At 56.8% G+C, this 27,478-nt stretch overlaps 1 protein-coding gene across 2 annotated transcripts; it reads left to right on the top strand.

Moving 5' to 3' along the window:
* Window positions 1-354: 354 nt before the first annotated feature.
* Window positions 355-26,327, top strand: PCDH1 (protocadherin 1). 2 transcript variants are annotated; one of them, XM_008141014.3, is made up of 6 exons: window positions 355-539; window positions 8,853-9,718; window positions 12,612-14,807; window positions 19,885-20,104; window positions 22,312-23,218; window positions 26,216-26,327. In XM_008141014.3, exons 1-5 carry the CDS (start codon window positions 500-502, stop codon window positions 22,704-22,706), a joined length of 3,717 nt encoding a protein of 1,238 aa, XP_008139236.2. In that variant the 5' UTR covers window positions 355-499; the 3' UTR covers window positions 22,707-23,218; window positions 26,216-26,327. The 2 variants fall into 2 exon arrangements, with proteins under 2 accessions (XP_008139236.2, XP_028002454.2); XM_028146653.2 differs by lacking the exons at window positions 355-539; window positions 19,885-20,104; window positions 22,312-23,218; window positions 26,216-26,327 and adding an exon at window positions 8,586-8,672 and having other exon boundaries at window positions 12,612-15,429.
* The last annotated feature ends 1,151 nt before the right edge of the window (window positions 26,328-27,478 follow it).

Genomic DNA, 27,478 nt, shown 5'->3' with positions numbered 1-27,478 from the left:
TTTGGTGAGGTTAGGAAGGGAATTCGGGAGGGTCCCAGATGGGGGCTCGGGTGGGATAAGTGTAAAGTGAATAGTCAGGGATCGCCCTGTGTATCCGGGCCCCGGGTAGTGGGAGACAGCAAAGGGGGTTCCTGGCTTTTGGGGAGCGGTGCTCGGGGTCCCCTCCCAGTGGGACCGGAGCGTCTGTAGCTCCACCTCCTAGCCGGGGGAGGGGGGGGGTTGGGGGGAGGCGGGGAAGCGGGCGGGAGGCGGGCGGGCGAGCCAGGAGGGAGGAGGAGGGAGGGGGCGGGCCGGGCTGTGCGCTCTGCTCGCTGCTGGCTCCGCTGCCGCCGCCGCCGCCGCCGCCTCCGCCGCCTCACACACTCCGGGAGCGGGAGCGCGGCGCGGACGCGGAGCCGCCGGGGCTGCTGCGCCTGTAGCCAGCCGGAGCCGGAACCTGAACCGCAGCGCCAGCCCGAGCCGTGCGAGCCGCAGCCCGGGCCGGGGCTGGTGGTGGCTCATGGACTGCAAGGCCCGCGGCCGGCGCTGCCCGGAGGCGGGTAAGGATCCGGTGGCGGTGGCGGCGGCGGTGGCTCCCGGCCGGGGGAGCGGCCATGGCCGACGGGAGCTGCGGGAGGGGCGCTCATTCGAGCGAGGCCGAGGGGGCCCTGTCGATGCTCCACGCGCCGGGGCAGAGGTGGGAGAGGCTGGGAGCTTGGAGTGGGGATTGCGGCCGGAGCACCCTGGCCTCCAAGGTCCGCGGCGAGAAGCGGAGCGAGGAGAGGGGGTGCTGAACCGGACCCCAGCTTCGGCGTCCCGCACCCACGCTCTCTTGGAGCCGCGGGGATGAGGAGACTCTAGCAGCGCGCGGGATGGAGATGGTTTGGGGGAGGCGCGCAGCCCTCAGTGTGTGCTCGTGTGTTGGGGGGCTCCCTGAGGACGAAACAGCAAGGACCCTCATCCACAACGCACACACACACTTGTTGGGCAACGAGCTTTGCTCGCTCAGGCGCTTCCAGCTCCCCGGGGGCACCCTGAGGACCAGACCACGGACGTATGTACACGCACACATGCATCCGTTCGTATGTGCACAGACATACCTCCCGAACACCAGCGCCCACTGGGCACCGGCACCAGCTCAGAAGCCGCTCCAGCGCCTGCACGGTCAGCGGCAGGGACACACGACCCGTGGCCACACAGAACCGCGGAAAACAGCCGGTGTGACATTCGGACACAAGCACAATCCCGTGCCCTCGTGTAAGAGTGTCTCGGCCACAGTTCCCTAGATGAACACTTAACACCTAGCCTCACGCACATATATTCCTTTAAGGAACATACCCTAACACAAATTATGTTACCTACTCCTTGGCCCGAACATAGGCACACATCACAGGTCGGCTTGCACCCCTCGACTGCACCCACAGAAACACACGGCCAGTGTCTCAGCACACACCTCGAGCGCACACACCCGAACACGGTAAAGCACCTGCAGCAGCGCCTCACGATCACAAACACAAAACCCCCCGCCTCACACGTCCGAACAGTGGGCGTCTCACACATCTTACACCAACAGTGTCACAGTACACCTTGCAGCTAGACACACACACACACACACACACACACACACACACACACACACTCTGTGCCTCTCCCTCGGAGACCAGATTCCGTCGGCGGAAGCCGGGGCCACCCGGGGAGCCCCTAATGCCCCTTCACCTTAATCGCATTGTTACTGTAAATATCTGCACCGCGGGAACACTGGAGGCCGCCGGGCCGGCTTCCCCGCCGGCGCCTCCCCTACTCCCACTCCGGGGCTGGGCCGACCGGGTATTCCCGGAACCAGCTGGACCTGGCTGGTCGCGCCATCCCGCTCCCCAGGGCTCCAGGGCCCTTGGTCCCTTTGCAGAGGGCGCAAGCCTGGGGCGGTAATTGCGACCCTCTTCGGACCGTGTAGCCGCGTCCTCCGAGCCAGCTGGGTCGCCAGCACACCTGTTTCCTCTCACACCTGGGCGCCCCCTCCGCGGGTTCCCAGCTCCAGGCCTGAGTCTTGGGCGCCGGCAAGGCCCTGGGGCCAGAAGGGAGAGCGCGGCGCGCGCAGGAGCAGAATTGGTAGGTGAGATGCGCTCGCACCCCTTCCCCCTAGTTATCCTCGGTAGCCCAGACTTGTGGCCTCAGTTTCCCCAGGAGTGGTCGGCGACTATTCCTTCTACCAGGAAATATTTGGGGTGGCATTGAGGTCTTTGAAGACTGAACGCCGCCGAGCGAAGACCCTTTGCCGCCCGCCGCGAGAGGGTCGGTTTTATGGGGACGTCCCCTCCGGGCCTGGCTCGCTGCTTAGGGATTCCGGCGCCGGATCCCTCCCCGTTCCCTCCCGGCGCCCGCTGCGTGGCTCCGGCCGACGCGGGCTTGCGGGAGACCCTAGGCAGAGGCCGGAGATGCGGAGGAGAGATTCCCCGCAGCGGCCCGTGGGGCTGGGGGCGCAAGGGGCCCGCTGGCCAATGCGTGTTCTCACCGCGCGGTGCCTCCACCTTGCCTGGAGCTGCCAAGGCCCGGCGCCGCCGGGGTGGGGGTGGAGCCGCCGGAGCCCGAGGCTGGTGGAGGAACTGTCGCCATCACCCCTCTCCCCCACCCCCAACTCGCCTGCGTTCTCTGGGAGGAGACGCCCCGCGCACGGGGTGTGTGCGGGGAGCGCCCGCTGACCACGGCTGCGTAGGCAGGGGGCTGCCCTGGCCGGCGGAGTCCAGGACGTCGTGACGGAAGGCGCAGGGAGCCTTCCATTACTTACTCTGGGCCAACCCTCGTGTACTGCCAGGAAAGAGGGCACCCAGAAGGTGTTGGTGACAGCCCAGAGGTCTGGGTGTGTGTCTGGGGAGGGGCAGGGTGTTCCTTTCTTGACGTGTGTGGGGGGGTCTGCACGGATTGAAATTTGTAATTACAACTAGGCCAGGGCATGGGGTGGAATTGAGGGGAGAGGAATGAGAAAGACCTCCAGAGATGGCTGGGGACAGTGAGGTAGAGCAGTGAGGGGAGCAGGCCTGGTTTCCCTGCCCTTCCCCCCCCCCCCCCAGTCCCCAATTCCAAAAGGGATCAGCTGGAAAGGGGTGTCATGCGGGTCTGGTGTCCTCCTGGCAGAGGAGCTGCTGCCGTGGCTGTTCTTCAGGGAAGCTGGGCTACAGAGGGAGTGAGCTAACTGCTGGGAAGAGTGGGATGGAAGGGCCAGGAGGGGGCCTGCAAGGGTGGGGGTGTGGCTGAGTGGGAATCAAGGCTGCGGGGAGAGGAGATGGAGGAGGCCCGTCTGGTACGGGGTGAGGGCTGCCCCTACCATGAGCAAGGAGAGTTGGTGCTGCAGACAGATTCTTTCAACAATGCCTGGGGCACCTCTCTGCCAGGGCCCATGGTGGCTGCTGGGGATGCCATACGGCAGTAGCATACATACCATCCTTGCCTTCATAGGTCTTTCCAACTGGCAGGGGATCGATTCAAACAATGAATACCTACTGTGTGCCTGGTGCTGGCAGTGATATATGTGTTTACATATCCTTTATAATGTAATAGAGCTTGATGCATCAGTTCTTATTTAATCCTCCCAAATAACTTCAAGAGGCAGGATTTATTATTTCCATTTCAGTGTGGAAATGGGTTCAGAAAGGTGAAGTCACTAGGCCAAGGTCACACAGCTAGGAAGTGGTGGAGCAATGGTTTGAGCCCCGACAATCTGAAGAACGCAGGTGGCTGGAGGCCCTGCAAAGGTTAATGGCGGGTTGTGGGAGAGGAGGGCGTGGAGCTGAGGCTTGGCACTTGTTCACTGTGGGAGGCCTCGGAGCAGCTCCACCCCGCACAGCCCTTGGTGTTTTGTGTTCACAGTGTTGGTGCCTGTTGTGTAACAAACAGAGCAGGGGTCGGGGCTGCGGGTCCAGGGCTGACCTGGTCACCGGGATGTTGGTAAGCTGTCTCTGTGTGTTTCCTTTTCGGCGGAAGCATTCAGCAGGAAGTGGACCCCGGTCCCCCAGGTGGGCTGGAAATGAAGGTTGCAGGTGAACCCTCACCGCTGCTCTCCTCCCTCCCCAGATGTTGACACAGATGTTGTTTTTCCTTGACCTTCCCTGGATTCTGCCCCCTCACACCACCTCACTGTGCTCCTTAGGCCTGAGAAGGATGAGTCAGTGTCCCTGCTGAGGCTCTGGTTTCTCAGGGTCCCTGGTGCCCATGTCACTGGGCGGAGGTGGGGACAAGCCTTGCCAGGAAGTCAACCAGGGCTTGGGGAGGGGCAGATAAGGGATTAAAGGCTTCAAAGTCTGCCATCTGGGACCAATGACTTCCAATAACTAACCGCCGCCGGGACAAAGTTCAGGGATGGTGGGAGCTGGGGTGAGGAAGGGCTGCCTCACGGCTGTCCATGGCTGCTCTGAATTGCCCTGCAGTCCTAGGGTCCCTGAAGCTGCCTGGGAGCCCCGGGTCCTTCAGACCTTGAACCCTAGGCCCTCTCTTTCTGTTTCCCTCCTTGCCTGGCAGGTTTGGCAGCCCAGGGAGGGTGTGTGTGTGTGTGTGTGTGTGTGTGTTGGGGTGGGGGTGGGGGTACATAGCAAACATCATATTCTAGCCTCAGGGGTGATTTCTGTTGACTTTCCCTCCCCCATCCATCCTTTCCCCCAGACTTTGGGATGTGAAGAGGCATTCTTCTTTCTCAAACCCTGACTTCCACTTACTACTTCTGTGACCTAAGACAAGTAATTATTCTTTTTGAGCCTCAATTTTATCATCTGTTGTGGGGAGCCATGTAGTAATAAACAGTACTCACTTCAGAAGGGTGGGAGGATTAGATGAAATAATGTATGTAAATGTAGACAAATATCAGGGAGTGTTAACTTGGGTCCTGGTGATAACAGTGAAGATGATGGTAAAAGTGATGATAGAGTTCGTGCTTCTAATTCCTAGGGTTTAGTGTATCTCAAATTTGTCTCTTAAAAGTTCAGGGCCATCGCTTCCTGCTACCTGGAGATTTCTTCAGGTCCTTTCTCCGGATCAGAATTCCTAAGGGTGGGGCCAGAAAAATCCTCATTTTAAAGGAACTCTCCAGGTGCTTCAAGGGCCTAAATCCTCTTCAACTCTTGCCCTGTACCCTCCCCCAACCCCATTCCCTCCTCCTCCCCCACCCCTATTCTTCCTACCTCTTAGGAACACCCCTCCCCCCACCTTCCTTGCCTTGATAGTCCATTGTGGTTCTTTCTCCAACTCAAAAGTTAGATAGCACAGTCCTTTCCTGACTCCTCTGCTTGCTGGAGGTAGGAGAGAGAAAGAGAGAGAGAGAGGGAGAGGAAGAGGGAGAAAGAGAGTGAGAGGGAGAGAGAGAGAGGGAGAGAGAGAGAGAGAGAGAGAGAGAGAGAGAGAATGAATGAATATGGAGGAGGTCACAAGCTGTTGTTGCTGGGAGGCCTGAAGGGTTAGAGCCTCAGGTTGTGACCTGGAGATGGGGAAGGAAGCCCCAGCTACAAATCAGTCACCCTAACTCTGCCAGACCATGGGCCTCTGAATTTGTAGCTAAAACTTGTGGCATTCATTTTTCTTGGAAAAATCTGAACCATAGTTTCATAAGATTCATAAGGGGGATGTGACCCAAAAAGCTTAAGAATCCTTGATCTGAAGAGAGTGAGTGGAGGCAAGCAGTCACTGCCTTATTTTTCCTCTTTGTCAGGTTTAGGGTAATTCCCTGGTGACCCCCAACTCTGCCAAGACTTACGCATGGAACTGGGCGCACAGTGATCCCGAGTTGTGGAGTTGTGTGCGTGCTATGGGGTTGGGGGGTGGGGGCAGAATAAGGTGCCCAGAAGGGAATGAGTTTCTTTGGAGACAGGTGTGTTTGGGTTGGGACATGATGGTCAGATAAGCCCTATATTTAGTCTATGAAGGTAAAGGCCTGGAGAGTGAATCCAAATGGAACATCTGACAAATTCCTCCTTTTTTTTGTGTGTTTTTTTTTTTGCATTGTGTGACAGTCTATTTGATTTTTTTTCTGCATCTCTTCCAGAATAGAGAGAGGTCCAGGGAGGGCAGGGGAATTCCTCCTTTTAAAGAGATTAAGATTGCGGTTGGGAACAAACACACACTCCTCTGATAATGGTCTCACATACTTTAAGGACATTCTGAGAAGTGACCAGGGTGGGGCTGTGCCTTGGGCGGGCCATGGGGAGGAAGTGAAGTGTTTGACTGGAGTAAGGAATCTGTGTGTTCAGTGAGCATTTGCTGAGAGTCTACTATGGACTGAAACAAGGAAAGATTAAGTTTGACCCTCGCAGGTTCTCAGTAGGGGAACTGGGCAAGAAAACAAGCCAGGACCACCAAAAGTGCCAGGAGAGGTTAAGCCTGGAGCTAAATAACCAGTCATTCTGGAGCCCTTGCTGAGTGCCTACTGTATGCAGAGTCAGGTGAGATCTTGAGGATTTAGTAGTAAACAAAGCAGGGGCTCTCCTGCTCTCTGCTCAGTCTTGGAGGAAAGACAAACAGTTCACAGATTATTTCCCTAAACCCATGGTCGGCAAACTGCGGCTCTTTGGCCCTTTGAGTGTGGCTCTTCCACAAAATACCACGGCCTGGGCGAGTCTATTTTGAAGAAGTGGCGTTAGAAGAAGTTTAAGTTTAAATAATTTGTCTCTCAAGAGAAATTTCAATCGTTGTACTGTTGACATTTAGCTCTGTTGACTAATGAGTTTGCCGACCAGTGCCCTAAACAACTACGTCACTACAACTGTGCTTTTAGGGGCATTTGTTGAGTGCTCGCTGTGTGCTCAGCATTTAGCCCACATCATTTCAAACTCCCTAGGAAATAGGTAGTATAATCCCCATTTCACAGATCAGGAAACTGAGGCTCTATATCATTTGCTCCAGCTCCTGTAGCCAGGAAGGGACAGCTGGGGTTTGCCCCACCCTGTTCGATGTCATAGTCCCTGCTCTTCTCCACCTTGCTGCTGCCTTACATGTGCCAAATGGGTGCAGCCACACAAAACTGTCATGAGTTAGAACCATTGTCAGCCCCACAGGAGCAGATTGTATCTGTCCTGTTCGCTGCTGTGTCCCAGTACCCAGAACAAAGCTTGGCACATTGTTAAGTGCATGAATGAGCACCTATAGTGTGCCCAGATTTGTGAAGGAGCATGGGTGGGGAGGGGGGGATGAATGTAGGGAGCTCTGTCCCTTCCTTCAGGATGTTTGGTGTTTGCCTGGAGAGGCAGAGGACACAGGAATAGGTGCACAGTATGCCCCAATCCCTTAGCAATGAATCACTGCTGCACCAGGTAATAGTGATTCATTGCTGAGGGATCGGGGCAGACAATAAGTGGCTGTGAGTTGGAGGCAGGAGAGGTCACTGTGGGGTGGGGAGAGCTGGGAAGGATTCCTAGGGCACCAAAGCGGGCTGTCGGTGGGGTGAGTGTGGTCTGTCATGGAGCCTGGAGTAGAATTTCCAGGTGTGGGGCAGGTATTCTGGGTACCAGTGGGGAAAAGAGATTGAACCTGAGCCCTTTGCTGAAAATACTGGGCCAAAGACTTCGGATTTGAGTTGAGGGGCTGGTCTTGGTTTTGCTGGAGAGGAGGAGGGAGTCAAGACTGAGACAGTGGCTGGCAGGTCTGGCTGGGGTCTACAAATGCACAGCCTCAAAGCTGCGGGGAGACAGGCCGAAGAAACGGGTCATTGTGGTGTTGGGCGTGCCACTTGCGCTTGGCTAGGGACTACAGGAGTAATTGGAAGGATTTGGGGGTGGGCAGGGAGAGATGGGACTGGACCCGTTAAGGTAGGGAGGGGCCAGGTGTGAAATAGAGGCCAGATGTTTGCTGGGATAAGGATCAAATAGAGCCACATGTTCATATCAAGAGACTAAGCAGGGGAGGAGACATGGTCAGGGAAAGGCTGGTGGTGTTACTGGCACCTCTGTCCCAGTGAGACCTGCTGGGCTCCCCGTTGCTAAGGACAGGGCAGGGCACCTTCTAGTTCCATTTCCTGGGCTGGTCTTGATCACAGTCCTGACCCCAGTCTTGACCTTTACTATCTTCCACACACCTATGGTGTCTTCCCCCTCACCCCCAGTGGAAGGCAGAGAGGGAGAGGGAGGATCCCTGGGAATCCTATGTGTACACATGTGTGCATGCTCCGGGGCATGTATGTTTGGGGAGAGCTAACACTCAGTCCTCAATCCTGTTTTCAGGCCTTGATTGGTGCCCAGTTCAAGCTGGCCCTTCATGGGGGTTGGGGGGACATTAGGCACTATGGGTTATTTTTTGTCAGACAAGGATTTGAGATGTTATATCTCATACACATGCTTTGACTTGGCATCTCAGAGGAGAAATGAGACATTATCCCCTCCAGCCAGCGAGTGGCCCTCAGTGTGGGCAATAATGATCCAGGGTCTGGGGTGTAAGGGGCACCTGTGTCTCTTTTGTAATGTGTGTGTGTGGGGGGGGTGCTTGAGGCCTCACCCTTCCACTAGCTGTCTCTCTCTATCTTGGTATCAGGGTAATTACCATGGGTGACTAAGGCAGATGCTGGTGAGAAGGAGGTGTTGGGCAAAGCACAGAGCAGGGCGGGAAGGAGGGAGAGTCAGGTGGGTCAGGGCGTTCCATGGGCAGGAGCTGCTCTAGACCTGCTCCAGGTCCCTTACCGGCTCCTCCAGCTGGGCAGACACCACTGCTACACCCAGCTGTGGGTGAGACTCAGGGTTCTGGGGCCCGGAATCAGGGTTCTGTGCTGGGCTGAGCTCTCCTTCTAGGAGAGCAGTGTGTAGGTGGGAGAAGGAGATTGGGGGGGCTGGGGCTGGGTCTGGGCCGCCCTCAGGGCCAGATTCTTCCTGTTAGCTGACTGCCTGTTTTGCCTCTTCCCCTTTCAGCCTTCCTGATTCCAGAGCCTGCCCGGATGGGGCCCCTGAGGCCCAGCCCAGGCCCTGGGGGGCGAGGATTGTCGATGCCCCCCTTGCTGCTGGCACTGCTGCTACTCCTGCTGGCTCCATCCCCAGGTCACACCACTCAGGTGGTGTACAAGGTGCTGGAAGAACAGCCACCCAACACCCTCATTGGGAGCCTCGCAGCCGACTACGGTTTACCAGACGTGGGCCACCTGTACAAACTAGAGGTAGGCGCCCCGTACCTGCGGGTGGATGGCAAGACAGGCGACATCTTCACCACCGAGACCTCTATCGACCGCGAGGGGCTCCGCGAGTGCCAAAACCAGTTCCCTGGTGAGCCCTGCATCCTGGAGTTCGAGGTGTCCATCACGGACCTCGTGCAGAATGGCAGTCCCCGGCTGCTTGAGGGCCAGATAGAGGTACAGGACATCAATGACAACACACCCAACTTCGCCTCACCCGTCATCACGCTGACCATCCCCGAGAACACCAACATTGGCTCGCTCTTCTCCATCCCAGTGGCTTCAGACCGTGATGCTGGCCCCAACGGTGTGGCATCCTACGAGCTGCAGGCCGGGCCTGAGGCCCACGATCTATTTGGGCTGCAGGTGGCGGAGGACCAGGATGGGAAACAGCCACAGCTCATTGTGATGGGCAACCTGGACCGGGAGCGCCAGGACTCCTATGACCTCACCATCAAGGTGCAGGATGGTGGCAACCCCCCACGTGCCAGCAGCGCCCTGCTGCGCGTCACTGTGATGGACACCAATGACAACGCCCCCAAATTCGAGCGGCCCTCCTATGAGGCTGAGCTGTCTGAGAACAGCCCAATAGGCCACTCGGTCATCCAGGTGAGAGTCCCCTCCACCTCACTGTCAGGGTGACCCTCCTTTAGAAATGGGAGCCCACCCTAAACTGGTGAGGATTCCCTTCACTTAGGGGGAAAACCACAGGCTACTGTGCAAGACCTTCCCACAAGCCCCACCCCACCCTAGCAGGTGATAGCACTGTCCTCTTTCAGGCTACTTCAGTGACAGTGACATAGCATGTGACCGGTTATTCCCCCACCCCCAAGGCAGACGCCATTTGGAGAAATCTCCAACAAGTAAAACCCCCTCCCAAGTCAATCGATCCGCCCCCAGACACGGGAGCCAAGCTGGAACAAGGGAGTCACCTTTTGTCCGAATAGAATCTCTCTAGAGAAGAGACCATCTTCCCAACCAGGGGCCCTTTAAATGTGAGATTTTCCTGAAGCGGGAGGACAGAGCCTTACTTTGCCCCCCTCCTTGACAAAGTCAGATGAGATCACTGTAGCCAGGCAGGTCCTCAGAAAACTACTCAGAAGTCTGTATGCCGGCTTCCTCCACTAGGCATGGGGTGCCATGGGTGTGGGGTGCTTGGCACAGTGGGGGGTTTGGGTGCCTCTGCTGAAGTTCTCAGCACTCCACTCCATGGGAACTGCCCCAGGGGCTGGGCAGCTTGGTAGGGCCAGGGCCTGGGAGGGAGCAGAGAAAGCGTCCCTGTAGACAGGTGGGCGTATCTCCCACTGTCATCTCAGCCTGGCCTCCTGCCAGCCCCAGCTCCTTTCTCCTTCCCCCTGGGCTGCAGCTGTCTGTCTTTGATGTGAGGGAGCTGAGGAGGGCTTGGCCTGCCCTGGACACCGTTACCCATCCTAAGCAAGCCTTCATCCTATGACCTCAAGCTGAAGTGGGCATGGGGAGGAATTTCAACTCTTTTTTTAGAGGCTGGTGGACTGGAACCTATAGACGAGAGACTGAGAAAGAAAAGGGAGACAGACAGTCGGGGATGGTGAATAATAATAGCCTAGATGCCAGGACTGCTCTAAACACATTATATGTATTCTATCATGTAATCCCCACAGTACAAGGTAAGCATTATCCCCATTTCACAGATGGGAAACTGAGTCCATAGAGATTAGGAAAATTGCCTGATATCATCCAGCCTATATTTTCAGGTCCCACCTTGGCCATTGCCCAGCAGTCTGGCTTCTGAGCCTGTGTGTGTGTAGTAGCTAACACCCCTCCCAGTGGGTGAAGCAGGAGAGTGGGGCAGACAAGACTAGAGGTAGATAGGGCAGCAGAGAGAGGATGGGAGAGAACTAGCAGTTGGAAAGAGGCAGAGAGAACTGAGCAAGGATGGAAGGGAAACAGACAGAAGTTAAGTCCTAGACAGACAAAGGGAGATAAAATGTCAGGAGAGGCAGATAAGCTGGGTGACCTATCGAAAGAGGGAGACACTGGTAATCATAATGAAAATGCCGGGAACAAACAGATAGATGGGGGGTGTGGGTGTGGATTGAAGGGTGAGGAGGAACTGTTTGTCTTTCAGAGGAGTGAGCAGAGACCAGGAGAGCTGGGAACCCATGTCCAGGGGTCTCCACTATTGAAAAAGCTGTGGCAGGAAGGAGAAGAGACTAGCAGTGTCTTGAGGGCCCATTAGGTGCGGTGCCCAGCCCTGTGTTAGCACTGACCTTCAGAGATGGACAGATAGGAGGATGGCTGGATGGATGGATGAATGGATGGATGGATGGATGGATTAAAAGAGGAGTCAATGTGCCAGGCAGTGTTAGGCACTTACACATATTATTCTATTTAATCCTTACCACAGTCCCATGAAATAGGGCCTATTGTTATCCCCATTTTATACATTTGTAGACTGAGGCTTGGGGAGATTAAATAATTGGCCTGAAGTCACATAGTTGGGAAGTGGTGGAGCTAGGATTTGAACCTAGGACCCTTCTGCTCTGCTCCCCAGAGCTCTGCCAAGTTATGCCTGTCCCTTTCTCCCCCCTCATCCCTCACCCAACCTGTCATCACGTTCTGTAGTTTCTACCTCATGGCCATTTCATCCAGGTTCCTGTTGCCCCCATGTTTGTATAGAGTATGTGTCAGTGCTGGCATGGGAGGGCGTGCCCGACGCAAAGGGACAGACGGTTCATTGTTTGATGCTGGGAGCCCAGCCTGCTGCCAGCAGGCTCTGTGGCCTGCACCAACCCCTCCCTTCTCACTGCAGGCTCTGCTGGATTCCTCAAGTTGGTGCCTAGCCAGCACCGGCCCAGTGGGAGGGGAAGAAGCTGCTGAAACAGGTTTCCCTGGTTTGACAGAACAGTGGCCTGGCCAGCTCCCTGTGACCCATATACCTACCTGACTGCTTTCAAAAGAAATCCCCTCACCTATGTCCTCCAGGACATGTGGGTCTCTACTCATGTGCAAACACACATAGGCACAGACACATATACCTTTTCCCACAATCACCCATAATCACACGTGTATATGCATGCATGCGTATTATACATATGTCATGCACACACACCATCTCTACTGCTCGCACCTATCCAGCTCTTCAGAAGGGTTGAAGGCCAGTTTAGTTGGGTGGAAGGGTTGTACTAGTTGGACAACTGGATCCTGACACCCCCATATTCGGGCAGATGAGTGCGGGAATGATAAGTAGATTTAACTCTGCCTGCTCCCATCTCGAGTAGTTGCTTGCAGCACTGTTGAGGAGTTGCAGGCAGCATCTGTGCTCCTCGGGGAACAGACCAGGAAGATGTGCGAGAGGGTCAGGACTGGGAAAAGGGCAGGACACGTGCTGCTTTTGGAAAGGGTGCCGCGTTAGATCAGTCAGTCCGCTGTGCTCGTTTGAAAGGCAGCACACGCATCTCTTTAATTTGCTGTTCTGGACTAACCATAACTGTTCTCCTTGTTTTTCTCCCCTGCTCTGTAGGTGAAGGCCAATGACTCAGACCAAGGTGCCAACGCAGAGATAGACTACATGTTCCACCAGGCACCTGAAGTCGTGAGGCGTCTTCTGCGACTGGACAGGAACACTGGACTTATCACTGTGCAGGGCCCCGTGGACCGCGAGGACCTGAGTACCCTGCGTTTCTCAGTGCTTGCCAAGGACCGAGGCACCAACCCCAAGAGTGCCCGTGCCCAGGTGGTGGTGACCGTGAAGGACATGAACGACAACGCCCCCACCATTGAGATCCGGGGCATAGGCCTGGTGACCCATCAAGATGGGATGGCTAACATCTCAGAGGACGTGTCAGAGGAGACAGCAGTGGCCCTGGTGCAGGTATCTGACCGAGATGAGGGAGAGAATGCAGCTGTCACCTGTGTGGTAGCAGGGGACGTGCCCTTCCAGCTACGCCAGGCCAGTGAGACGGGAAGCGACAGCAAGAAGAAGTACTTCCTGCAGACCACCAGCCCACTGGACTACGAGAAGGTCAAAGACTACACCATCGAGATTGTCGCCGTGGACTCCGGCAACCCCCCACTTTCTAGCACCAACTCCCTCAAGGTGCAGGTGGTGGACATCAATGACAATGCCCCTGTCTTCACCCAGAGCGTCACCGAGGTCAGCTTCCTGGAGAACAACAAGCCGGGTGAAGTGGTGGCGGAGGTCACGGCCAGTGATGCCGACTCGGGCTCCAATGCTGAGCTGGTTTACTCCCTGGAGCCTGAGCCGGCCGCCAAGGGCCTCTTCACCATTTCACCTGAGACTGGGGAGATCCGGGTAAAGACATCCCTTGATCGGGAACAGCGGGAAAACTACGAATTGAAGGTGGTGGCAGCTGACCGGGGTAGCCCCAGCCTGCAGGGCACAGCCACTGTCCTCATCAATGTGCTGGACTACAATGACAATGACCCCAAGTTTATGCTAAGTGGCTACAACTTCTCCGTGATGGAGAACATGCCAGCACTGAGTCCGGTGGGCATGGTGACTGTCATTGATGGGGACAAAGGGGAGAATGCCCGAATACAGCTCACAGTGGAGCAGGACAATGGTGACTTTGTGATCCAGAATGGCACAGGCACCATCCTCTCCAGCCTGAGCTTCGATCGGGAGCAGCAAAGCACCTACACCTTCCAGCTGAAGGCGGTGGACGGTGGCGTCCCACCTCGCTCAGCTTACGTTGGCGTCACGATCAACGTGCTGGATGAGAATGACAATGCACCCTTTATCACCGCCCCTTCCAACACCTCCCACCAGCTGCTGACCCCCCAGACACGTCTTGGTGAGACGGTCAGCCAGGTGACAGCTGAGGACATTGACTCTGGTGTCAATGCTGAGCTGATCTATAGCATTGCTGGTGGCAACCCTTACGGACTCTTCCAGATTGGGTCACATTCAGGTGCCATCACCCTGGAGAAGGAGATTGAGCGGCGCCACCACGGGCTGCACCGTCTAGTGGTGAAGGTCAGCGACCGGGGCAAGCCCCCGCGCTATGGCACAGCCTTGGTCCACCTTTACGTCAATGAGACCCTGACCAACCGCACGCTGCTGGAGAACCTGCTGGGCCACAGCCTGGATACGCCACTGGACATCGACATTGCTGGGGATCCAGAATATGAGCGCTCCAAGCAGCGTGGCAACATCCTCTTCGGTGTGGTGGCTGGTGTGGTGGCCGTGGCCTTGCTCATCGCCCTGGCAGTGCTCGTGCGCTACTGCCGGCAGCGCGAGGCCAAGAGTGGCTACCAGGCCGGTAAGAAGGAGACCAAGGACCTGTACGCCCCCAAGCCCAGCAACAAAGCCTCCAAGGGAAACAAAAGCAAGGGCAAGAAGAGCAAGTCCCCGAAGCCCGTGAAGCCAGTGGAGGACGAGGATGAGACCGGGCTGCAGAAGTCCCTCAAGTTCAACCTGATGAGCGATGCCCCCGGGGACAGCCCCCGCATCCACTTGCCCCTCAACTACCCGCCGGGCAGCCCTGACTTGGGCCGCCACTACCGCTCTAACTCCCCACTGCCTTCCATCCAGCTGCAGCCACAGTCGCCCTCAGCCTCCAAGAAGCACCAGGTGGTGCAGGACCTGCCGCCTGCAAACACATTCGTGGGCACTGGGGACACCACGTCCACGGGCTCTGAGCAGTACTCCGACTACAGCTACCGCACCAATCCCCCCAAATACCCCAGCAAGCAGGTAGGCCAGCCCTTGCAGCTCAGCATGCCCCAGCCCCCACCCCACCCCTACCAGGGGGCCATCTGGACTGAAGTGTGGGAGTGACAGAGCAGGTGTGTTGGGCCCAGGTGCTCAGTAGCCCATGTGGGGGCCGGCCCAAGCCTACGGTGGGAGGTAGGACCAAAGATCTGGGGATGCTGGGGTCCTAGTTGCCTCACCCAGACATGGAAGGTTAGACAGAGTGAAAATTGAGGGACGGTGTGATCTCCTCCTGTTCCCTGCCCACTGGGAGAGGCCTGTAACTTGTCAAATCCCCGGGCACTGGACCGGCTGCTGGTTCTGGCAGGTGGGGGCTGATGGGCAGGTAGCAGAAGGATTTCGAGGCAGAGGCAGGGAGGGAAGTATTCCAAACCCGGGTCTCTATCCGATACCAGCCGTGGTGCTTCTCCAGAGGGAAATGGGAGACCTGGGTGCTGCTGGGTAACTGGGTGGGGACTCTGTCAGGGAGGGGCCTCCCCAATTGTGCCTTCTGTATGTACTGTGTGTCACCCTCTTCCCCACCCAGGCTCCTTGGGCTGGGCCCCAGTTTCCCAGCCCCAGTCCCAAATGCTTATCTTTGACAATAAAGTTCTCTATTTTTGGAGTTTTCGTTTCTTATTTTCCTGGAACTGAGAGAAGGAGTGAGAGAGACTGGAAATATCCCTTTGTCCTTAGGTCCTGACCCAATTTTCCCATCCCTTCTTTCTGCCCCTTCCCACATCCTAGACTTGCCCCTCCGCTCCAACGTTTTTAATTTACCGTCTTCCTATCCACCCCCATGTCCATGTCCTTGTCCCAGGGAAAGTGCCCATTCCAAGTATCCCTCAACATGTCCCCTTACCCCACATTTGTGAGGCCTTCTCCCTAGGAATGACAGTCTTCACCAAGAAAGGGCAGGTGGGGCTGCACCCAACTCCTGCCCTTTCTCCACTGGCTGAGACTTGACTTTGCCAATCTGCCCATACTGAGCCTGACAGACTCAGACCAGAGCACCTCGTGGGGTGGAGTGCAGCCTGCCCGTCTCAGGTGAAGGCAGATAACTTCTTGATTATACCAGTCACCGTCCCTTCAAGTCAAGATCTTCCCAAGTCCCTTTCCCAGACTCTTCATCCCAATACCACTCAACACCCAGCAATTAGCTGGCCCTGCCCTGTGTGTCCCCACCATGATCACCATCCTGGGCTGCCCCGAGGGAGGGCCCAGAGAAGGGGGAGGAAATCCTCAAGTCCTTGAATTGACCTGCTCTGTATCCCCACTTTTAGGGCACTCCCTACTGACCGGGACAGAGGCTTCCTAGTCCTGCCCCCTCCCTTCCTTCAGCTCCTTGCTCTAGCCACCTGCGTTGCTGGCTCTCACTCTCTCTCTCTCCATCTCTCACTTCTTGCTCTCTTGGGTTTTCCCTAGCTGTGCCTTAGAGGGAGGGGGGCTAAAGTCTGGGTGAGGGACCTCAGGTCCTGAGTGAGTCTCTGAGGCCAGAGGCAACCTGTCTCCATGGCGACGGAAGAGGCTTGAGACACTCCCAAGAGGTCCCAGGCGCCAGCTCTCTACTTTGATTCTGTCCACAAACTCGCCCATGCCTGGGGGGGAGGAGGGGTAGCCCCAAAGTAAAAACTCCTGGGGGCTTTGGAGGACTGGGTGTGGGGAAGTGAAATCTAGTCTCATCTCATTTCTCCTGGACAAATTAGCATCTCCAAGGTGACCTCAAGCAACTCCTGACCAATCATTCTTTCTCTTTAGTTCCTGCCTTTCTGCCACCAGTTCTTTCTTCTATTCCTTCACCCCGTTTCTTTCCCAGAGTCAGAAGGGTTATCCCTTCCTTGGCTCCAGTTCAAATCGTGGGTGGAGCCACAGTGTATACCTTCTCCCAACATTCAGACTCAACCAAACTGCAACACCATTGTCATCACCCAAACACAAAGGCTGTGTGCTCAGCATGGTACTAGACCCCGAGGCTAAATGGCCACATTTGTGCAAGACATAATAGTGAGAAGATGAGGTAAATGAGAATCGTAAGTGTCGAGTGAGAAGTGCCATAGAAAAACTTTCCCCAACTTGTCCCAGGACTACTACTGCTACTACCTGCTGCTTTTTTTTTTTTTTTTTTTGAGTTTTTACTAGGTGCAACGTACCATGCTAAGCACTTGATTTGAATTAGCTCATTCAATGCTCATAACTCTTTGTGACATAAGTCATTATAATGCTTACTTTACAGAAGTGAAAACTAGTTAGCAATGAAGTCAGAATCAAGCACAAAGCATCATGAGATCTGATTTCCAGAGTCTGCTGTTAACCATTATGCGATAAAAATAAATAAATAAAAAGAGGGGGCCTTCTATGATCAAGTTAGTTTTGGTAGTAAGAGCGGCACTATCACATTATCCTATTAAAGGCTCTGAATGCCTGAAAGAAAGGGGAAACCCGTTAAACTATATAATTCTGGGTTTTCCAATTTTATTTGACCATAGTGCCCTATCTCTTTCCTTGAGGAGCACAGTATGGAAAGACCTGCGTAGGACATGGGAGTGGATTCATGAAAAGGGAATGTGAAACTCAATGATAAGTAGGAGTTGGGCAGGAGGGTTTGCCCTGTGAGCCAACTCCTGAGTCAGGAGTGAGTGTGACCAAGTTGGGGACAGGGAGAAGGAAGAAAGGGGAATATTCTGGCTGGAGTGGAGGGTATAGGAGAGAACTGAGAGATGAGACTAGAAAAACTAGGTTGTAGAGGACACGGATGCCTTGCCGAAAGTTCCTTAAGAGGAAATGGGAGCCCCCGAGAGCTCATTAGATGAACTGAGTTTTACAAAGTTCACTGGAGTGTATGGTAGACTTAAAGGGAATAGAGGGGAAGGTACAGGATTGAAACTATGGTCTGAGCTAAGATGGTGGCAATGGAGATGATGGATGGATGGATTTGGCTGACCTTAAGGAGAAAAGACCCATAGGACTCAAGGGATAATTGAATATGGGGTGGGAATGGGGAATGAGGGGAGAGGTACCAGGATTCTCAGGTAGATAGACATCATCCTTCTGAGTCTGGGCGACTGGATAGTGATGAGATCATTGCCTATGCAGAAGCTGATTCAAGAAAAAGAATTTGGTTTCAGACATACCTGAAGGGCCAGTAGAGACAGCCAATTGGAAATATCCAGCAAGTGTCTAGAACTTCAGGGCTAGAGTTTGAGAGAGCTTTTGGATCTAGGCTTTTTAAGATTTAATAGTAGAGAATTAAAGGAAACATTTGGTGTTGAGTATGACCCAACCCTCTATTTTACAGAAAAGAATCATAGGGAAAAGATACCAAGTGATGTGCCTAGTAGGCAGGATGGAAGCCTTAGATTCCCAGGTGCGGGTTCTGCAGAGAGGGAGGAGAGGGAAGCACCCAACAAGCTGACCGCCCTGTGCTCCCCAGGCCCCTCCTGGAGCTGTTCACTCCACCGGGTGGACGATGCTCCTTTGCAACCTCTCAGCCCCAAATGTCCAGGTCAGTTTTGGGGACCTTGTCTGTCATCACCCAGATCCTTCAATGTTTTAGATCACAGCATGGATTGATCCCAAGAAGGGTTGCCTCTTCCTGAAGATGGGGTGGGAGCCAAGATGGGAAGGCAGTTCTGGGCTACCTTCCAACTGCCTTCCCATCAGCTCCAAAGCTCCCTGTCCTAGCAGACTCCCCCATCCCAGCTGCCTTGAATGGGATGGAGATTATGTAGGGTATCAGGGGGATGGGTCTTGAAAACCTATTGAGGGTTTTAGAGGAAAGACAAAGCTCTGAAAAAGTCTTAGAGGATTGGAAGGAGCCTGGAGACTCATCAGCAGGGCCCTGGGCCTGGGCGGCTCCCACTCCTGCCCTCCAGGGGCCCTGGCTCTGGGCCTCCACAACTCTTAATTTATGGTTGGCAGGAACACCAGTGGCAGCCCTAGGTGGGTGTTTGGGTGACTGGCTGGTTGTGCCATGTGCCAAGCTGAGGTCGCCAGGTTCCTGGGGTGATCGTTAACCTGTGGCAGGCAGATAGGAGCCGTCTGGGAGCAGCCTGTCTCTGTTCCACTCCCCCCTCCCCAGTCCCCAGTCCAAGCTTCTAAGTCCTGGCTCCACCAAGTCCACAGCCCTTCCCAGAAGCTCCTTCCTGTTTCCTAGAAGGAGTCCATTTGAGGTCAGCCTTCCTAACCTCCTGATGGATGCCAGGTCTTCCGGGGCCCTGCCCTCTACAGTTAATATGTTTCCTGACCTCAGCATGAGGGAGTTTCCATGTTCCTGTTTCCCCCCCCCCCCCCAAGGTGTCTGGTTTGTTATCTAGCTCCCTTCTTCCCTCCCACCTTTTTCCACTCCCAGGCCTCTCTGGAGGGGAATGAAGTGGGGACAGGGGGGCTGAGTGGGAGCAGACTCAGCAGGGAGTCCTGAGGCTGCCTGCAGCATGACAAACCAGGCCAAGGAACAGGATCAGAAAGAGGTTGGCAACTCATTTGGATGGAGGCAATGGGAAGTTACAGAGCAAGGAGACAGGTGAGGAGCTGGAGTTTGGGGGGTGCTGTTTGGAAATTAGGAAACTATTGTGGTTTTGGTGAGCTCTTTTGGAATTAGGAGTCTATACTGCTTTTAGGGAGCTTTTCTAGAAATCGGAGGCTTGCTAGTATTTAAAGGCTCTGCTTGAACTACGGGATTTGGCTGGTATTGTGCTATTCTGATGTTGGCTGTTCTGGAATTAAAGGGAGGCTGCGCCAGTATCTGGAGGCTACGCTGTAACAGGTGGTTGTACTGGATTAGGCTTATCGTGGTGGCCTGGGGGCTATATTAACATTGGGGCCTATGCTGTGTTGGGAACTTTCAGTGTGTGGTCTTGGCTGTATTGGGAGCTGTCTTAGAATTAAGGGGAAGTCCTCTATTAGGGTGTGTGCCTTCTGGGGGCTGTGCTGTGCTGTGCTGGGGGGCTCGGCCTCTTCTTGGTTGCTGCTGAAGGGGGCTGGAAGGTCTGGGGGTGAGCCTGGCTCAGGCTGGGGCCTGGTGTGGTGGTGGGCCCCATTGGGCAGCCTTGCCGGCCCACAGTGACAAGTTCTCTCCCTGCAGTTACCTCACCGCCGCGTCACCTTCTCCGCCACCAGCCAGGCCCAGGAGCTACAGGACCCGTCCCAGCACAGTTACTACGATAGTGGCCTGGAGGAGTCCGAGACGCCATCCAGCAAGTCATCCTCAGGGCCCCGACTCGGTCCCCTGGCTCTGCCTGAGGATCACTATGAGCGCACCACCCCCGATGGCAGCATAGGAGAGATGGAGCACCCTGAGAACGGTGAGGGGCGTCAGCATGGTTGGGGCACCCCAGGAACGAGCAGAAGCCAGAAATGGCAACGAGACCGTACAGACATCCTCCATTTATTGAGCTCACTGGATGTTCAGCAGTGATCACTGTGCTGAGTGCGCTCAGGTCCATGTTTATTTAATCTTCACGGCTACTCTCTGACCTGAGGACTTGATTGTGTCCACTTTACAGGGGAGGAAACGGAGGCTCAGAGAGGGTGAGTCACTTACCCACAACTATACAGAGGAAGCAACAGAGCTGGGGGGGGATTCAAACTCAGGCTTCTCTGGCTCCAAAGACCTTGCATTCAGCACCACATTCTCCTGGGGACAGGGCCCCTGAGAATGGTGGCCAAAGGGCTCGAGTAGTGGTAATGGAACCTGCCTCTACTTGAGGGAATCTTGAGGTAAAGAGGGTTCCCTAACAAGGTCACAGGGCCTTGAGGAAAGGGAGGGTACCCCGGAGGCTTTTAGGATCTCAGAGAAGGGTATTATTATTATCCCCTTGGGGGAAGAAGCAGTGTTTGGCTGAGGAAAGGGGTGGGAAGGTCTGGGAAGGGGCAGGCTTATCTGGGAGGGGATTGGAGGGTGATGGCAGAAGGGATGTCCTGGCTGGAGCAGAGGTCAGTGTGGGAATATGAGGTGGGTGAGCTGAGAGAATGTGGTGGTGAGTGTGTGTGTGTGTGTGTGTGTGTGTGTGTGTGTGTGTGTGAAGGTGTCCATAGCAGCCTGTGGAGGGGCATGCTGATCAGCCTCCCCTGGGGATGGAAAGACTTGCCAGCTTGGAGATGTCCTTGGGTCTTGCCCCCTCCCTCAGTCCAAACTCTCCCAGCACCCTCCAAAAGATGCAGAGGTCCACTTCCACCCCTTAGGCACTGGGCCCTTCTCTAACCTCCCAAGCCCCAGGTCTCAGAGTGCCCTCGCCCCCACCCTGCCCCTCCATGCTCTGTCTCATGCCCATCTCGTCCTTTTTGTGCCCGCGCAGAGCCGGCTGGTCGGAGCAGGCCCTGAGGCAGAGTGCCAGGTATGTGGGAGCTACTCTGGGGTCTGGGGGACTCGGCCCAGCACCCAGCCCCACCCACCCAGTGCCCTTGCTCTGCTCCGTGCTACCGTGGGTCCCCCAACTCTGCCCTGAGCTGAAGAGCCTTGGCACTTTGAGGGTTAACAGCAGAGCTATCCCCTCCTCACCTTGCATTGGCTGGAGGCCAAACCAAGGTGGGTGGTGTCAGGGGAGCCTCTACCCCAGGCAGTGCTGCTCCCCTGAGGTGGGGTCACCGCCTGGTACTGTCCCTGAGTGAGGGCAGGACAGGGGCAACTATAACAGGAAGTGCTCATGGCTTTAGCCGTTCCCATGGAGACCCTGCTGCCCAGCAACCACACCGGCTACTGCTGATGTCAGGCAGCCAACTCCTGTTCCCGTGGGTGTTCTGGGCAGGGAGCCGGGGCAAGGCCAGGGATGGTGGTTGGTGTAGGGGGCTGGAGTGAGGTGGGGAGGAGCTGCATGAGTGTGCTTGTGGGTATGTGAGTGTGAGCTTCTCTGTGAACTCCCCACACAGAAGCTCGTCTCCTTCATGGCTTTACAGCAGGGCCTTGCTGCTCTGGGGTGGAGTGGGGTTCCAGGGTAGCTGGGAGCCTGGGGAGGCTTGAGCGGGTTCAGAAGGAAGGTATGTGTCCCCCTTTGTCTGAGGATAGAGAAGCCCAGTGTAGACTTGTGTGCCCACACTTATCTGAGGACAGGTGTGTATGTGTTTGTGTGTGTGCGTAAGAGAGAGAGAGAGACAGAGAGAGACAGAGAGAGAGAGAGAGAGAGAGAGAGAGAGAGAGAGAGAGAGTCTTTAAATGAGGATGGGGGTTTCTTCACCCCTGTCGGAGGGTAGATTTGTGGATGACGGAGTGCGTAGATGAGTTGCGTGTTCGTGCACCAGTCTGAGGGCAGATTTGGTGGGTGTGCGTGAGCAGAGCTGGAGGGTGGGTGAGGATGGAAGGAATGTGTCTATTTAAGGGTGGATTTTGTGTGTGTGAGAGAGAGAGCATGTGGTGGATGGTGGCGGGGCCTGTGTCTGTTTGAGGGGATGTGTGCCTCTGAGCTCAGTGGGCGGCGGGGGGGAGTGCACCCTGTTCTGAGGTGCGAGTGGGAGGCCCGGCGCAGAGCTTCGCAAGGCCGCCCTCCCTGACGACTGTCCTGGCTCTCTCCTGTAGACCTGCGCCCTTTGCCTGATGTCGCAATGACGGGCACATGTACCCGGGAGTGCAGCGAGTTTGGTCACTCTGACACATGCTGGATGCCCGGCCAGTCGTCTCCCAGCCGCCGGACCAAGAGCAGCGCCCTCAAACTCTCCACCTTCGTGCCTTACCAGGACCGAGGAGGGCAGGAGCCTGCGGGCGCCGGCAGCCCCAGCCCCCCGGAAGACCGGAACACCAAAACGGCCCCCGTGCGCCTCCTGCCCTCCTACAGTGCCTTCTCCCACAGTAGCCATGATTCCTGCAAGGACTCGGCCACCTTGGAGGAAATCCCCCTGACCCAGACCTCGGACTTCCAACCGGCAGCCGCACCGGCATCTGCCCAGACGGCCAAGCGCGAGATCTACCTGTGAGCCCCCTTCTGGCCTGCGGCCACCCCCTTGTCCAGCCGCCGGCCAGCTCCCAGATGGGCCCATTCCAGGGCCCCACTCCTGACCCCTCCAGCGTGGACTTCCTGGCCAGGGCCCCAAGTTGGGGGGGGCAGTACTGGCCTCATGACCACGCTGGCCCTTCCCCTATGCAGGGTCCAGGTCCTCTTCCCTCACTTCAGCCCCCAGCCCCCACGGAGCCCCTTCTTCCCCTTCCTGGGGCTTCCCCAGCTGATGCCCAAGAGAGCTCTTCTACAGTGACTAGGCTCCCATCCCTCGACTTCCAGGGAGCACCCCCTTCTTTGGGTAGATGGTGGAATCAAGGGTGGGCAACACACTTTTAACGCATTGTTTCCCGCATGGCCGACCAGGGCGGAGATAGGATGCCCCCATTCCAGCACTGAAGCAGGGCTGAACTGGGGAGCCCCTCTCCCTGGGAACTCCCAGAGGAATCTCCTGATCACCAGGGGCTCCCTGAAGGGCTTTTGTTACCAAAGGTGGGGTGGGGATGGGGGTGGGAGTGGGCGGAGGCCTTGTCTTCCCATACTCCTGGGCTGACCTGCCCACCACATGCCCATGCCTGTCCCACCTGGGCCCCCTTCCCTGCTGGTCATGCAGTGTCTGTATATAAGGACCTTGGAATGATGTCCCCATTTCTGCCTGATTTGCAACTTTTCTCGTTGATGTTGTGTTGTCTTGGGGGACCCCTCTGGGGGAACCTGCCCTGTGTCCCCCACCCCAGGCCTCTATTGTTCCATGTTGTAAATACCTGGGGCCGTGGCGGGATGGGGGTGCAGGCCAGGGAAACAACGGGTGGGTGGGGGTGGGGATGGGGGTAACATTTGCCTATCAGCAGAGCTGGGCTTTTATTTAATTTTTTTTAAAAAAATACAAATCTCTATTTTTTTGGAACTGTTGCGCTGTGCCCTGGGGGGAGATCCCCGCTCAGGCTGGCCCTCCCACATCCCGACGAGCATCACAGAGGGGCCCTGAGACTTGTGGGGGCAGCTAGACAGGGGTGGGATGACTGTGCCTCTGGCCTGGTTGGGTGAGTTGGGAGCAGGAAGGTTTGCTCAGGGGGTGGCTGACTGCTGCCCCCAATAGGGGGGACCTGCACCCTGCTTCCTCCCTGCCCCCCATCCCCCAGCCCCTGCCATGACTGACCCGTCAGCCTGTAAAACCACCATTGCCTTGATCTCGGGGTGGGAAGGGCTGCCTCAGGGCACCCTGGGCTCCTGGCCCCCTTCTTCCAGTTGGGCTTCCCTTTGCCAGGGTCAGGGGTCCCATGGGGGAGTGGGTAGGGAGATTGGGGGGCAGAGAAGCCCAGTCAGCCATGATGAGGTGGGATTCCTTTCTTCACCTCAGGGGGCCAGGGTGTGAGGGGCATCCTGTAGAGCCCCCATCTCCCACTGTGGCCATCTCAAAGCCTCAGTCCCTCTTCCTTCCAGAAACCCCCATTGCCTTGGCCCATACCTCTCCAGCGCCCCAGGGGCCCAGGCTGGGAGTCTGGAGACTCAGGGTATGGCCCTTGCTTGACTTAGTCTAAGCTTGGGGGGTGGCCCAAGGGTGGGAGAGGTGGGTACAGGCTGCTGGGTTGTCTGGTGCCTTTGGGAGCTGTGTTGCTGGGGTCTTGACTCCTGTAACCCCAGAATCCCCCACCTCCACCCCAGAAAAGCCAGGGGGGCTGAAGAATTATCCTAAACTCGGCTCCTTGCCCCTAACTCGGCTTCGAGTAACAGTGCTGGGAAGGAGAGCATTGTTAGGCTGGTGGCCCCAGCATACACAGCTCTTCTATGGAGGGCAGGGGGTAGACTGAGCTGGGGTGGCAGCAACCAGGTCTAGGGGTTAGCCAAAGGCTCCTTTCCCTGGGGGAGGCCCAGGAAGTGGGCTGGGGCTTGTTAAAGAGACAGCCCCTTCCCCCTGCACAAACGGGGCAGGTGCAATAGCGATGGAGTTGGTTAACATGAGGTGCCCGGCTGGTGGGGCAGTGGCTTCCTGGGTCCTGGAGGTCAGGATCCTTGCAAGAAGATTGTATGAGGCCCATTTGCTTGGTGGAGAGGGTGGTCCAGACAGGAGGCATTCCTGGGGTCAGTGGACTCCCCCAGAAGCTCCTGGTGGCCTGGGCATCCGGCTCTGGCCTGGGAGACCCCTGAGCACTGGGTGGAAGGGCAGAGAAGCATTTTGCACAATGGAGAAGCCAGAAGGAAGGGGGGGCCCAGATGGCTGGGAGGGCTGAGAAGCACAGAGGGGGAGCCCTTCCGCAGACATAGGCAGAGCCCCTAGCCCCCTGGTTGGGGTCGGGGTACGCTGAGTCTGTCACCACCTGGGCACTTGAGAGGTGAAACCAAAGGTGGGCAGGGGGTGGGTGACAGCACTGGGGACCGCTCCTGTTGGTCCTCGGTCTGTGAAGCCCTTCCCCAATGCCTTGTGTCGCGTACAGTTTTATGTACAAATAGGCGACATTTGGCCAGAGGAGACCCCCTCAAACCCAGCCGGACCCAGTCAGTGTCTTCCTAGAGGGGACCTAGCCGGCCCCCACACCCCCTACTTCAGAGCCTGTCTCTTGGTGGGGGGAGGGTATACGGGGACATATTTTTCTCCCTGGGTCTCTGAAGTGTATCTCATATCCCAGGGGGAAGGTCTCTGGAGCATCCCTCACCTCTGGGGGCTCCCTAGCCCCTATCTCTCCCCTTGGGAGTCTCTGAGGGGACATGTATTCCCGCTGGGGACCATGGGAGCATGTCTCCCCCTACCCAGGCTCTCTGGGGAGCCTGTTTTCCTCCCAGGATTCCTGGGAGTACTTAAGGCATGTCAGTCTTGGGCCACCTCTCTTCCCAGGGAAGGGAGTGATCTCTGAAGCATGTCCGGGAAGGGATGTCCCTGGCCCTCCCTGCACCTCTGCTCTGGGGGTCTCCGACCTGCAGCACTTTGGGGCAAGACTGGACAACTCTGAGTTGTCTTTTCTCCTAGGGGGTCTGGGGTACCTCTCTCTCCTGAGGGGCCCCTGCCTCTGGAGCCATTTCTTCCCTGGGTGGGGGCTGTCTCCTGGTGGTGGGAGGGCTCGTGTTGGCCATGAGAAAGTCTCTTCGGGGGCGTCTCTACGTGGGACTTCTCTGGGAGGGGGGACTGTGTCTCGCCCGTGGGGTTCCCAGGCGGGTGTGACTGCCCCTGGGGAGGAGGAGACCGTGTCTCCTCCGGTTATCTGAGTGGGGAGGGGGGCCGTGTCTCTCTCGTGTGTTGGGGGGTGGGGTCGGGGAGGGGGGTTTTGGGCGCGTCAAGTGTCCACACTGGGGTCGTGTTTCTCTTGGTTAGTGCCACTTCCCACCGCCTCGCTCCTCCCGGGAAGGGCCCCGCCCCGCCCCCACGCCACCCCACCCCCTCCCTGGCGCTGCGAGCACAATCCCGTTGATTTGTAATGATTTCTGTCTCTTTCTGTCTTTCTCTTTCTCTGATCTCCTCCGCGCCCCCCCCCACCCCGCCGCGAGCATGCGCAGGCACCGCCCCCTACCCCTCCGGTTCGGTTCGTTTCCGGTTTGTTTGCTGAGCTGTCAATGAAAGACCCGTGTAATTATTCCCAAGCTTTACAATAAAAGTGTGAAAACCGGACCCCACTTCGCTTCTTCCGGGCCTTCGGGCCTGCGTCCCGGGGGCATTGGAGGCTACATCTGGGGTTAGAGGCCTCGGAGGGGCCGGGGACGTGCTCGGGAGGAGAGGGACCCAGACCCACGCCGGGGTCAATCGGTGCCGAGAGGAAGGGGGACGGGAGGTCGCTGACCGAGGACAGACTTTTACTTCGTGCACCTCAAAGAGCCCCCCGCCGGTCGCTGGGCCGACCCGCTCCAGGCACCCCGACCCCACCAGGAGCTGAGGTGCAGGCTAGGGATGTGTGTGGGGTGCAGAGCTGGGGAGTTACGCTGTGCTGCCTTCTACCAAGGAGCATGGCTCCATTCCCGCTCCCCCTCCTTTGGCAACAAGTACGAAATGCCTGCCGTGCTGGATGGAGAAAGGGACGGGAGGCATCTGTCTGTCGCTCCCTCCCACGCTCAGGCACGAGGGTTGGAAGTCGATTTGGGGACCCAAAAAGGTCTCAGTCCTCTTCTCCGACTGCGTTTGCCCCTTCGCGCCCCCCCCCCCCCCGCCCCTTCCGGCTGAGCGCCGGCCTCCTCATTCCGGCTCCCGGGTAAACACCCTCTCGGGAGACGTCCAAGAACAGAGACCGGATCAGCCGGTTTCCTGGCCCCGCCTCCCGGGGCTCCCCGTCACCCCCACCCCCCACCTCCCTGCCAGCGCCCCTGCTCAGCGGTGTGCTTGTCCCCCGCCCGCGCAGCGTGGGCCTGGCTCCAGGACACCGGGGTCGGTTCGGCGGCAGGGATTAGCCAGCGCAGGGACTAATCTTGGATGAGCCTCTGTGTAAACCCGGGTCGGCCGCGGGTATGGTGGGGTTCACGGTGCCCCTTCATCCATTCCCACAGGCGGGGCTTCGCAGGGCCTGGCACCCACTCCAGGGCCCCTCACTACATTGGAAAGTGGGAGGTGGGGAAGGAAGGGCAAAAGCTCCTCTGGTTGTTTCTGAATCCACAAGGTCAGGTCAGCCCCCTGGCTAAGTGTGCAACCTGGTCCCCCTACTAACCTTCCAGTTACAGAACCACCAACCCTCTGCCAGTGGCCAGGGTGACTGGCCCTAACCTGCAGGCCTCACCTTCCGATCAGAGGAGGCGCTGAATCAACCGGAGGGCCCCATATCATCCCCACCCCTG

The sequence above is a fragment of the Eptesicus fuscus genome, chromosome 6, assembly GCF_027574615.1.
Source record: "Eptesicus fuscus isolate TK198812 chromosome 6, DD_ASM_mEF_20220401, whole genome shotgun sequence".
Lineage (NCBI taxonomy): Eukaryota > Metazoa > Chordata > Mammalia > Chiroptera > Vespertilionidae > Eptesicus > Eptesicus fuscus.
This window is presented reverse-complemented; position numbering and strand designations above follow the sequence as displayed.